This window comes from Monodelphis domestica, chromosome 3 (genome assembly GCF_027887165.1).
Source record: "Monodelphis domestica isolate mMonDom1 chromosome 3, mMonDom1.pri, whole genome shotgun sequence".
NCBI lineage: Eukaryota > Metazoa > Chordata > Mammalia > Didelphimorphia > Didelphidae > Monodelphis > Monodelphis domestica.
The window spans coordinates 91,827,897-91,840,586 of NC_077229.1; the positions used below are offsets into that span (position 1 = coordinate 91,827,897).

The 12,690-nt window shown below is 37.6% G+C and overlaps 1 protein-coding gene across 12 annotated transcripts in view; it reads left to right on the forward strand.

The window, feature by feature from the left end:
• CATSPERD (cation channel sperm associated auxiliary subunit delta) overlaps positions 1-12,690 on the forward strand; it is a 146,558-nt gene that overhangs the window by 80,441 nt on the left and 53,427 nt on the right. For all 12 annotated transcript variants that reach the window (XM_056822502.1, XM_056822500.1, XM_056822501.1 and 9 more), the window contains 3 exons: positions 7,569-7,719; positions 11,419-11,514; positions 12,108-12,190. In XM_056822502.1, the coding sequence (XP_056678480.1) occupies positions 7,569-7,719; positions 11,419-11,514; positions 12,108-12,190 (330 nt within the window). The remainder of the gene's footprint in view (positions 1-7,568; positions 7,720-11,418; positions 11,515-12,107; positions 12,191-12,690) is intronic.

Consider the following 12,690-nt stretch of genomic DNA (forward strand, 5'->3'; position numbering starts at 1 on the left):
TAGGATAATTACACAATCCCCCCTGAGGAGGGTGTTGAACAACACCAGAATCACACTGGGATACATGACTGAGTTATGAGGTATATGAAACAATGGTCAAAAGAAAAAACGAAACAAACCATCCCCCCAAAATCCCAAATAAAAGAGTAAAAATAAAATGATATTCTGTATAAAATAATAATAAGTTCAGAAATGATAAAAAAAAATAAAAATCTTGAGTGTATAAAATTCTGAGTAAAAAATAAAATAAACTGGTAACAAGTTCTTGAATCACAGTAAGGACCAATTAAAGTGACTTATGTCCCACAAGCCTTGTAGGACAACAGCAGCAATACATCACTTTGCCCATTTGCAGCCAGGACTACAGAAAATTGCCAAACTATAAGAGAAAGGACTAAGTTTCAGCAGCAAATGGGAAAAATCATTCCCTGGTCTGATATCCCTGGCAGAGATAAGGGGAGCTAGGATGATAGCCAAACTGAGGTTCTTAACTCAAAGTATTGCACATGGAGTGTGGTTCAAGGAAGTCCTGCATCTTAACATATGTCAAGTGTGGCAACCTCAATTCGCACACTAGGTCCAAGTTCTTTTGTATTGGCATAGAAGTTCAACAATCCTCCCTGGATTGGAATTTGGTCTTTTTGACCTCATGCTACTTGGCACTGTATGTTGGCTCTTTTGTTCCCTTCTCCTGGAATCAGACACAACCATTTAACAAAGTCCCATAACATTTATCAATAAATGGCAAGTTTCCATAGTTGAAAGCTTTTGGGGTACGCATATTACTAGGTCTAATAGATACTGTAAACTTGTACTGTAAACTTTATCCTTCAAGGCAAAAAAACCCAACCTCATTAATACTGATTTCATGTACTTAAAGTATCACCAAGATTAGGAAAAAAGAAAGAAAAAATCAAATATCCTATTACAAACATAAAGAGGAAAACAATAATGAAAAAGAATCATAATTTCACAGTTTACATTCCATGTGACAATGTATTAGCCTAGAAAAGGTGTTCACTCAAAAATGAAATGTACATCACTCTTAACTTGGCCAGGATCCACAGTGTAAGTGTACATAATTTTTTCACTAGTTAAAAACATTTTAAAAACAGTAATACAATAACTAATACAAATTCGAAAAAGTACCCAAATCCCCAAAATTATAAGAGCCCATTTAAGGATAACTGCAAACAAACCCACTATCTTTAGGATTCACATGAGTTTCTATACTTCCTGTATGACATTTAAAAAACCTTTTGAAATCATGAATACTTGTCACAAGTTCTACAGAATTAGCCAATCCTTCAGCTTTGGATGATATTTTTGACAAAGTCTATTATTACCATCATTCCAAAATTTGGTGGGAGTGAAAACCCAGGAAAACCTCTGTACTGGTGGTGAAGAGTTACAAATATAAGAAATACATTTTGAAGCTACAAGGCTTCACAGGAAAAATCATTCCCACCTCCCATATGAAATTATAACACATCACAGGTTAACTAAGCCATTTGGGCACCTCCCTCCCTCTTGGCATGAGACTGAAACAGTGTAACAGAACTGTCTCCAATATGTCCCACCCATTTTCATGTGGAGCCAAGGACTAAAAAGTGAAAATCACTTCAGATATATCATCCATTACATTTATAATAAATGCAGAGATGGGAAAATACAACAATGCCATTTTACTTTATTTCAACTACAAATAGACCCTTATCTCTTTTTACAAACAACACAGGAGGTAGGCAAATGATCAGTGAGAGGTAGATCTGAAAACCATGTCTGAATACTCATCAAAATCAATTTAAATCATTAGACAATTAAATTATCCAAAACTTATATATAGGTTGAAACCAACTTGATGGAGTCCATTCCATCAGCTCTGTGTGACAGTTAACATAGGCCAAAAAAAAAAGAACAAAATGCTGTTTATGGGCTTTTACAAAGATATTTTTCAGTACAATTATAGTCATAGGGGAGGTACAAATAAAGACAATGTAACAGAAAATTTCAATTTTGATAACTTAGAAAGTAGTTAACAGTAAATTACATACATCTTGTATTTAGAATTGAGTTACAGAGACTTCTTCATTCTGGGGAGGTGAACAAACTGCAACAGTTAACATCAATAAGGCAGTGGGGTCTGAAAAGGCTTAAAAATTCACCTCCAGACTCTTTGAGGTACCTTCCCCTCCCAAATACCATCATTCATAATTTCTTTGTCCACACTTCTGGGGTCCCCCATACTGAGGGGAGTTCCCACATTGAGTACAGGTGTTTGGGTGTGAGTGTTGATTTTCCTCATTGGAATAACTATCCCTCCTATCAATATTACTATTCCTGAAACTTCTATTCCTTTTTTCCTGATTTCTCTTCTTACAATTCATAATTACATTAACCACTTTTCCACATGTTAGTTGCCGGGGACATCTACGGAGTCACAATAGGGGACAGTTTAGAACTGTCAGGGAATAGCTTAGAGCTGTCAGAGAAGTCGCAAGAAAGAAAGACTGGAAAATTATCAAAGAGAGATAATGAATGTTTATTGTAAGCAGAACACCAGATTTAAAGCTCTTCTCGAGAGACACAATCTATCCTCCCCAATTCTCCCCAGAGTGTGAACAGGGGAGTTAACCCATTCCCAGGAGATCTTGGAACTGTTCATGCAGCCTTGAACTGAGATTACTGTGCTTTGACTTTGTACTCAGCAGGATTGGTATGTCACAAACACCTGGGAAGAGGAACTCTATTCCATGAAGTCATGAATGGTTCACTGCAGTTAGTGGTTGTTTTGTGGATTCTTTTAAGGGAGCTATGATCCCTCCTTGCTTTACCTTTCCAACTGTTTCAGTTAATTCTTTTATTTCCTTCCTCAATGTCTCTACTAAAGTAGCATTCTCCTTATCCTCCTCATCCTGTTTAGCAGTCAATTCCTTTATTTCCTTCCTTAATGCTTCCACTAAATCAGTGTTCTTCTCCTTTTCCTTATGTCCCTCAAAAGCATAAACTGTCACTCTTTTCAATTCTTCAAGGTCCAAGGTAGGCCAATTTGGACAGCTAGTCATAAAATAATTCCTAACTACCTTACAATTTTTTCACAAATTGTATTCTGATTTGTCTAAGGTCCTGTTCTCTATCAAGATCGAGCTCAATATATATTCCTCCCAGCTCAATCACTCTATCCATAAACTGGGTGGGATTTTCACTATCTTCTTGCTTAAGATATTCAAATTTAGTCCATGTACCAGGCCTATCAGAACAGGCCCTCATAACTTTAAGCAATTCATTCTTAGCCTGGCATAGTTGTAAGTAATCTTGCTTTGAATTTGGGTCCCATTTTTGGGATCTTCAGTTGGCCAAAGAACTGTTCCCTCTCCTTGGGCCAGATTAACAAGAGAAAGAATCTTAATCCTTTCCCTTTCTATTTGTAAGGCCTGGAGCAAATCTTCTACATCAAGCCATGTATGATTATATGTGCGAAAAATGCTTTTAAACTTATTTATCACCACCACAGGCTCAGCTTCATAGGAAGGTGTTTTTCTTTGAATCTCTCAATGTCCTGTGGAGAAAAAGGTGTATGATGTTTAGTGTTTACTAAATCTCCACATCTATTATAGATAGGGACAACACTTAGAGGGAAAAGACCTTTATTTGAATCATCTGTGGCAACTGCTGCTTGACCTGTGTTCTGGAGTTCAATGGAGTGGATTTGGGTTGTAGTGAGGCTGGTAGGGGAAGGGGGTGGGGTGGTTGAATGGAGCTGGTCAGCAGGTGGGGAGGCAGAGTGAGAGGATTAGGGTGGGGTGGGGTGGAGAGGAATGGGGACAGAGGGCAGGCAGGGTGGAGAGGAACAGGGAGGGACTTGGGGATGGGGTGGAGAGGAAGGGAATGGGTGAGGCCTAGAGTCATAGTAAGGTGAGTGGGAAAGAGAGTACAGAAAAGGATTGAAGTAGGGATGGTACAGGTGGGGATAGGGGAGATGGGTGGGCATTGGGTAGTGTGATGTTAAGGAAGGGTAGAGAGGTAGATTGGGAGAAAAGGGATGGGAGAAGTAGGGGGTTGAGCAAGGTCTGACAGGGAGAGGAGCTGAGGGGTTCAAGTCCTGGTGTGGGTCAGTATGATGAGAAACCTCACAGGCCAGGTGGGATGATAGAGCGTATTTCTTGCTAGATTCCATTGAAGGAGTTAAGCTAGAATGGTTTGGTTCCAAAGCAAGAAAGGTTTCCTCACTGGAGGGAATGGTTGATTTATCAACATGATATGCCCATAAGTACCAGTATTTATAATCTTGGGACTCTGTTTTTAATGACTAACTTCAAATCTTTTAAGATCTTGAAGTCAAAAGAGCCATATTTTGGCCAGGTAAAAGATATGTCCATTCATGCTTTACAAAGCTTTCTAGCTTCTTTCTTTGCCATCCAATTCTCCTTAGGCAAATTAGGATCACTCCATATATGCAGGGGTGAATTAGGAAGAATAGTTTTTTATTTCCCTTGATGTCTTGAAGTATTTCCCATATTTTCTAGTCTGTGTGTCCTATTTAAGCTAGTCTGAGTATCGCTAAATGGTCAGTTTAAAAAATGAAAAGTTCCTAAAATAAAAAAAATGGAGACACAAAGTTCTTCAATGTTATTGTGGAAGGCAATAAGAGAAGGTTTAAAACAAAAAGGCTAATGTAAGGAAACAGTAATTATTGCACAGCAATAGTAGCAATAATGAATGTATATTTAGTGTAATAATTGTTGTTATTAACAATTAATAACAATATGCATTTATTATCATTCGTGATGGTCTTATTAATAATTAATAATATGCATCTATTATAATTATATTATCAATAATTACTAACATGCATGTATTATAATTATTGTTATTAATAATAACATCCATAAACAAGTATCAATCATCAATAATAATTACTAGTAATTAATAATAGGAAGTCATGCCTAATAACAGTTATTGAAAAATAATAATTATTGTTATTGATAGTATTATTAATACTATTGTGTTCTAAAATTATTCCTTAATATTGTATGTAATTAATTTGATTTAATGTTGGCTTTGTTCAATTTTAGAAATTTGGTTTTAATTTAAATTCAATACTATTAATATTTCCTAATAATAATTCTTTTATTTAAATGTATTCAATTTAATAGCATTATTTTAGATAGTAGAAGTAGCAAAGGAATTCTTTTTATTTTCCTGCCGTTTTAATCCTCGACAGTAGGTGGCACTTATAAATGTGTGTAGAGTGGAAGGTACCTATGGGTAGACCTATCTAAGCAAACAGTCAGATATAGAGAAAGAAAAAAAAATGTGGTTTTTAATATGCTAAAAAAGGCAGGCAGTCTGCCCGGAAAGTTTGAGGGTGGGGAAGGGCAGAGAAAAAAATCCAAAGAGACTTTCCTTGTAAAAATGCAGTTTCCCCTCCCCCAGAGGTTAGGCAGTGGCCACATGTTTTCAAAGTTTGGGGGGAGGGGTGGGGAGATCCTAGCCCTAGTCCACAGCCTGGAAGGACCCCCAGGATTAATTTAAAGGGTGTTGCCAAGCAGGTCCCTGCTACAATGGTTCAGCTGGTATCGCATATGGGGAAAGTAAGGCAGACACTGGGTTGGGAAAGTTCCACTGGGTCCTAGTGCCCCTTGGTTTGAAAAAAAAAACTTGGTCTCGTTTGGAATGGGGGGTGCTCCCAATGTGCTGGGCTGTACTGATCAAGGGCCTAGGGAAAGTGCAGAGGCTGGGAAGAAACAGGAGTCTGCATTTTTCGCGTCTGGGAAAGTCATACTGTCACGGGGAATGTGGGATCCTGCCCCGTCCTCTGCTGCCCCATTCTTGTCCAAAACAGGTTGGGTCAGGTGGGGTGGGGGGTGAGAAACCACATGGGGAGAGTTCTTAAGGATCCAGGGGAAAAAACAGCTGCTCCCCTGCTTGGGTCCCCAGTTCTGTTTTGGGCAAAAAGCATCCTTTCCCTTCTCTACTGCCCCAGGGAGCCCCTAACTCTACACCAGGATTAATTTAAGGGGTGTCTCCACGTTCAGTGTAGTGCCTACCTGAGCAAAGCAGCAGTATAAGCCAGGGAAGTCAGGGACTGGGATGGGTCAGTTCCTGGGGCTCCAGCAGGGACTCCACTGACCCACCCTGGTCTAAACACATGGGAGGGAGGTTTCTCACCTATCTATCTGAAGAGGTGCTTAGATGATTCTGTTTCTCTTTCTCAGCAAGTTTCATGAATGCAGGCAGGCAGCAAACTGAGGCCATTTTTAAAATCTTGCCTAAGCTATACCTAAGCACTTAAATTAAGGTTCATTTTAAAATCAAAGTGACTCACCATCTGTAAGAATTGGAATAATATTTCTACTCAGATATATATTTATGAAGTTTATTAGGAAGGGTAGACAATCATTCCTAAGTAACCTGACTGCATGATCCCTAGCCTGCCAGTCTCTTTCCTCTTTCCCCCCTCACCTGCCTGCTCTGTTCCCAACTTCTTCTTTCTTCCTTTTCTTCTCGATTCTCCTCATTCTCTCTTGATTCTCCCGCTCAGAAGCCTAAAACCTTGACCTTTATTGATGTACAGCACATTGACCAACACAAAACCTGGCTCAACTGTGGTATGTCAGGAATGTTTGATGGACAGATCAAACTACTGGGGAGGGGGGAGGGGAGAATCTTCCTTGATACCCTTCCTTCCTTCCTTCCTTCCTTCCATTTATTTATTTGTTTTTCCCATAGTTACATGATTCATGATCTCTCCCTCCCCTCTCTCCTCCCCCCCCTGCTGAAGCTGACGAGCAATTCCCCTCGGTTACACATGTATTGTCACTCAATACCTATTTCCATATTATTCATTTTTGTAATAGAGTAATCTTTTAAAACCAAAATCCCAAATCATATACGTATATAAACAAGTGATAAATCATATGTTTTTCTTCTTCTCTGTTTCTACTCCCACAGTTCTTTCTCTTGATGTGAATAGCCTTCTTTATCATAAGTCCCTCAGGATTGTCCTGGATTATTACATTACTATTAGTAGCAACATCAGTTACATGTGGTCGTCCCACAATGTTTCAGTTACTGTGTACCATGTTCTCCTGGTTCTGCACATTTCACTCTGCATCAGTTCATTGAGTTCTTTCTAGTTCTTATAGAAATCAAGCAGTTCATCATTCCTTCTAGCACAAAAGTATTCTGTTACCATCATATACCACAATTTGTTCAGCCATTCCCCAATTGAGGGAATTCCCTTGTTTTCCAGTTTTTTGCCACCACAAAGAATATGGCTATGAATACTTTTATACAACCATTTTTTATTATCTCTTTGGGGTACAGAGGAGTTTATTATTAAGAAAGGGAGAGACACAAACAGACAGACAGACAGATAGACAGAAATATAAGAGAACTAGGTTGAGGGATTCCTTGGGGAGAACCTGTGTCTAGGTCAGCTGTTTTCCTACTGATAAATGGTCTACCACATTATTACAGGTTGTGTTGATTCTCACTAGTGTGACCCAAATTTGATGATTTTCTATAAAAAACTAAGATTCCAATTTTTTTCTTTTTTCTTTTAGGGAAGGTTTCTTTATACAAATTTCCCAGAAGAAGAAAGTTTGGGGCTGCCTTTTTTCATGGATGGCTCTTATAGAATCACAAATCTTCCAGGTTTAAAAGGCTTTTTGATTTTCTGGAATGAAAATAACATACAGTTTTCGCATAACAGTGGTGAGCTATCATATTAGTAGTCCTTTAAAACTATAGTTTCTTTGTTAATAATGTGAATAGTTACTAATTACTAATATTACTAATATTATCTAGAATAATGTCAATGCTGACCTATGATTAATATTTTCTAGAATCATGCCATGTGGGGACTAATTTTTCTAGAAAGAAAAGAACTCGGTCAAATTCATAGAGTCTATGATGACATCTCCTAGGCATTTTTTTTTCTCTGTTGACTGAATGGGCTCATTTGGTTGGTGATGGCACAAGCAAAGAAAATCAATATCTTTCTAAACCCAGGGATATGGAACAGTTTAACAATTTTCTTTATGTTGGACATATTTAAGTTGCTAATAAACAAAAAACTGTAGTGACAGAAATGCAATTCAAATGGATACGCATTTAGTCAGTGCTTCCAGTGCAAGGCAGTGTTCAGGGCACTTGGGGAAGTACAATAAAAATAAAAATCTCTGGTGGTCTCAGGGATCTGATCCTATTAATTAATGAACCTCTGAGGCTGTCATCCTGGGCAACTGTTTGTTCTATGCTCCATCCAACACCCTAGAATCACAGAATCTGAGAGTTGTGAAGGGATTGGATAGCTATAATACCAACTGTATACACATGAAAGTAATACCCACTCTGGCATACCCAACAAGTGCTTGAAGACTTCCCAGGAGGTAGAACCAGTTATTGAGGTCTCTCATATCACTTCTAGATAGCTCTAACTATTAGGAAGTCTCTCCTATCATCAACCTGAAATATGCTTCTTTGCTTAGATTGCTCCCATTATCTTTCTTTGCACGCCCAGTGCTTAGCACAGTGCCTGGCACAGAGCCAATGCTTACTTGGAGCTGTCTTCTGACTATGATTTTTGCCCATTGTTCTTGGTTCTACCTCTCAGGGCAAATAAAACAAATCTAATCCCTCTTCTACATGGCAGATCTTAAAATACTTGAACAGAACAGGGGCATCAGGTCCCTTTTGGATTTTCTCTTCTCTAGACTAAACATGCCCAATTCCTCCAATGAGTCCCCATATGTCATGGGCTGGCAGCTTTTCACCATTTTTGTTGACTTCCTCTGAATATTTTCCCCACTATATCAATGTTCTTCCAAAGCTCTGGCACCTAGGACTAAACTCATTATTCCAAGTGAGATATGACGAGGGTAGAGTACAGTATGATTGTCTTACCTCCCCATTCCTGAGAGCTGTGATCTAAGATGGCACTACCTTTTTTTTTTTTGGCTGCTAATACCAGTGAAGATGTGTTGAGGTTTGGATTTTTTTGTACTAAGAAACAAAACTTTGCTCTTATTCCTATTGAATTTCATCATACTAACTTTGTTCCAATACTCTAGCCAAGAGTCAGGCAAACTATTTCATGAGGTCCAGCAATGATCAACTACCTGTTTTTGTATGGTCAGGTTGCTAAGAATGGTTTTTATATTTTTAAATATTGCAACCCAAACTAACGTCCCACTCAGTATACCAAGATAAGGTCAAAATAGCTATATGATTTAGACACAAAGGGTAATATAACTTTAAAATATGGAAAATTTACTGTCAGGTCTATGGATGAAGAAAGAGTTTTTGACCAAACAAGAGAAGGAGAGGATTACAGGAAGTAAATTGGATAATTTTGATTATATGAAATTAAAAGGTTTTATCACAAACCAATGCAGCCAAAATTGGAAGAAAAACAGGAAACTTAGGGGATGAGGAGGGATTTTTATAGCAAGTTTCTATGATAAAGATCTCATTTCTGAAATATAGAGGGAACTGTACCAAATCTATAAAATTTAAAGCCATTTCCTATAATAAATGGTCAAGAGATATGAACAGGCAGTTTTCTTTTTCTTTTTATAAGTTTTATTTTTATTATGCAAAACACACTTCCATATGGGTCATTGTTGTAAGAGCACACTCATTTATAACCCAAACCCCAAAATAAAACCATAAATACACTGATGTGAAAGACTCCTCCAACAGTTCTTTCTCTGGAAGTGGATATCATTCCCCATAATGGCTTTCAGAATTGTGCCAGATCATTGCATTGTTGATAGTATACAAGTTTTCACAGATAATCATCATATAATATTGAGGTATTGTATATAATATACATTTCTATTATAAATTTTCTTCCTTTGCTCTCATTTCTTATCCTAATTTTTCTTCTACCACTCTTTATTTAATTCTCAAAATAATTTTTTAGCTTCTCCTGGAATTTTTGTTGGGTTTGGATACAATTTAGCATTTCTTTGAGACTTTGTTTATAACTGTTTTAACTTCATTGTCTTCTGAGTTCGTATCTTGATCTTTTCTGTCACCACAGACGTTTTCTATGGTCAGGTTCTTTTGTTTGTTTTTCCCACCCTATTTCTTTCTTCCTTTTTTTTTTTTAATTAAACTTTATGTTAAAGTTGGGCTCTGTTCCCAGAATTGGAGGGAGGCACACTTTCCTGAACTTCAAGCTTTTTGTGTACTGCTGTTTTCAGAGCTAATTCTGGGTGTTTGGAAGTTTTAGGTGCTTCTAAGGTAATGTGATCTGGGGAGAGGTGTGGATGCTATTCTCTTGGTCAGCCCCAGAAGGTCTTATCACTTGGAATTGAAATCTATATTGCTTCTCAGAGCTACTGCTCCCTTGGGACTTGAAGTAATACTGTTCTTCAGGGTTCCTGATTCCTTAAAGCCAAAAGTATTCCTCCCTGTCCTTGAACCATGACCCAAAAGTGTGTAAAGGCAATGGAGTTACCAAAAAATTCCCCAAACTACCAGTCATGTCTCTAGTTCTAGTAAAAGAGGCCTTTGTAATCTCTTTCTGACCAATTGTCAGATCCCCTTACTGGGTCTGATTTGAGAGCTCCTGAAGCTGCGACTGCTTCTGTCACCCCCACTGGTATTTCCTCCATGTGGGGTCTGAGTCAGCCTCTCCATTTTCCTACCATGTCATAGATCTTTCTTTCTGAACTCCTGAGTCATCTTGGGCTTGAAGAATATCTCACTCTGACTTTTTAGTGGCTCTGCCACCCCAGAATTTTATTTTTGAGGCTTTATTTTAAAGTTATTTTGGTGGAGAATATTGGGATAACTCAACTAAATGCTTCCTGGACTCTGCTTCTCTGGATCTGTTCTCCCACACCCCATCCATTTAATTTTTTAAAAAATATTTTGAGAAATATAGAATTTTTTCCCCTACTTAAAAATCAAGCTCAACCAGTATTGTTTTGAATTACTCTGTGTAACAATTTGTAACTATGAGCTGGGGTATGTAGGGAGTACCTACACCTTCTGTGTCCAGAGAGGAAACTTCAATCATCTGGAAGCACCAGAAAATGGAGGAAGCTACTGGGCTGGTGGCTCAAGGAGGGGACCACCCTTGTACACAACTCACTGAATAATTAACACAGTGATATACTATCATCCTGTAAGTTTAAATATGACAACCCAAACATCACAGGGTCTTATACCAAGTATTACATAAAGATACATACAAATTGTGACACCCCTCAAAAAAAAAAGAAAAATGTAAATAAAGCAATCTAATTTGCTTTTTTTTAAGCCACTATTTTCTCTGAATTGAATTATGAATAAGGTTTGTACTTCATGGCCACAAGACCTCTCACTATAGTTTTTCTTTTTTTCTTAAAAAGCACACTGATTCTAATATTTATTGTAAATATGTGTGTTTTTTTCTCCTAGGTCAGCTTGTTGGACCTATTATTGTTAAAAAGAATATGCAGTTTTTGTATCCGTCCATTTCACAGATGGGAATGAAGATCTACACTATTGCTTCCTGTATGTACCTCTCTTCACCCCACTTCTCACCGCCTGTGGAAGTTATATTATCTAGCAATTAGGGGAGCCCTTTTCTGAATGAGGCACATCTAATTCCCCTAGGGTAGAGAAATTCACAGCTTTAATTTGGGTTTTTATTGTTGTTTTTTTTTTAAAACCCTTACCTTCTGTCTTGGAGTCAATGCTGTGTATTGGCTCCAAGGCAGAAGAGTGGTAAGGGCTAGGCAATGGGGGTCAAGTGACTTGCCCAGGGTCACACAGCTAGGAAGTGTCTGAGGTCAGATTTAAACCTAGTACCTCCTATCTCTAGGCCTGGCTTTCAATCCACTGAACCACCCAGCTGCCTCTTTTAATTTGTTTTTAAATAAGTTTTAAAAAAGTGGCCTACAGTAAATGATATGTTAAACCGAGGCCTCAGTTTACTGACTTACCAGTCAAGGGCTTCCACAGTTATAGTCAGTAAGAAACTGTTAAAAAGTAGGACATTTATCCAAAAAGTCTAGATGTGACTGCTCCCTTTTTATTATTCCAGGTTAGCTTTTGTTTTAAATATTCAAAAATTAAAATCAATATCTGTATAATTTTCTTTCTAGATGATAATGAATTGGCAATTTTAACTGAAAACGGGAGATTTTTTTATGGCACTCTAGGGTTGCTATCAACTTCTATATTTGAAGTAAGTTTTCGTTTGTTTTTTTTCTCTAGAGAAAGACAGGCGTAAAAGATGTATTGCTTCTGTTAGTCATGGATAAGTCATTTTTTCCTTTGTACCATCTACCAGTTAAGAGCTGTGAAAGAAAGTGTTTTGTGAATTACCAAGTGATGCATGAATATTTTCTCCTTCATTCCTGGGGGTGGAGCTGAGAAGCTTCTGAGTCTGCAGACTCTGATTTATCCCCACTTCCAGCCTTCTCTCCCCATCATTAAACCTCTTATAAAAATTTTTTTAAGAAAATCTTCTCATGAAATTACCCTATATAAAAGCATATGTGGTATATCATATTTATAGCCATCCACCTTTCTACTGAAAGAAGGGAAATATGTTTCATTATTTGCTTTCTGGGACTAAAACTGGTCATTGTAAATCATTTCAGTTCAGCTGTCTTTTTTGCTGTTTTTATAAAGAATCATGGCTGTTTTATTTATATTATCATAGATAATGTAATGATGATGATG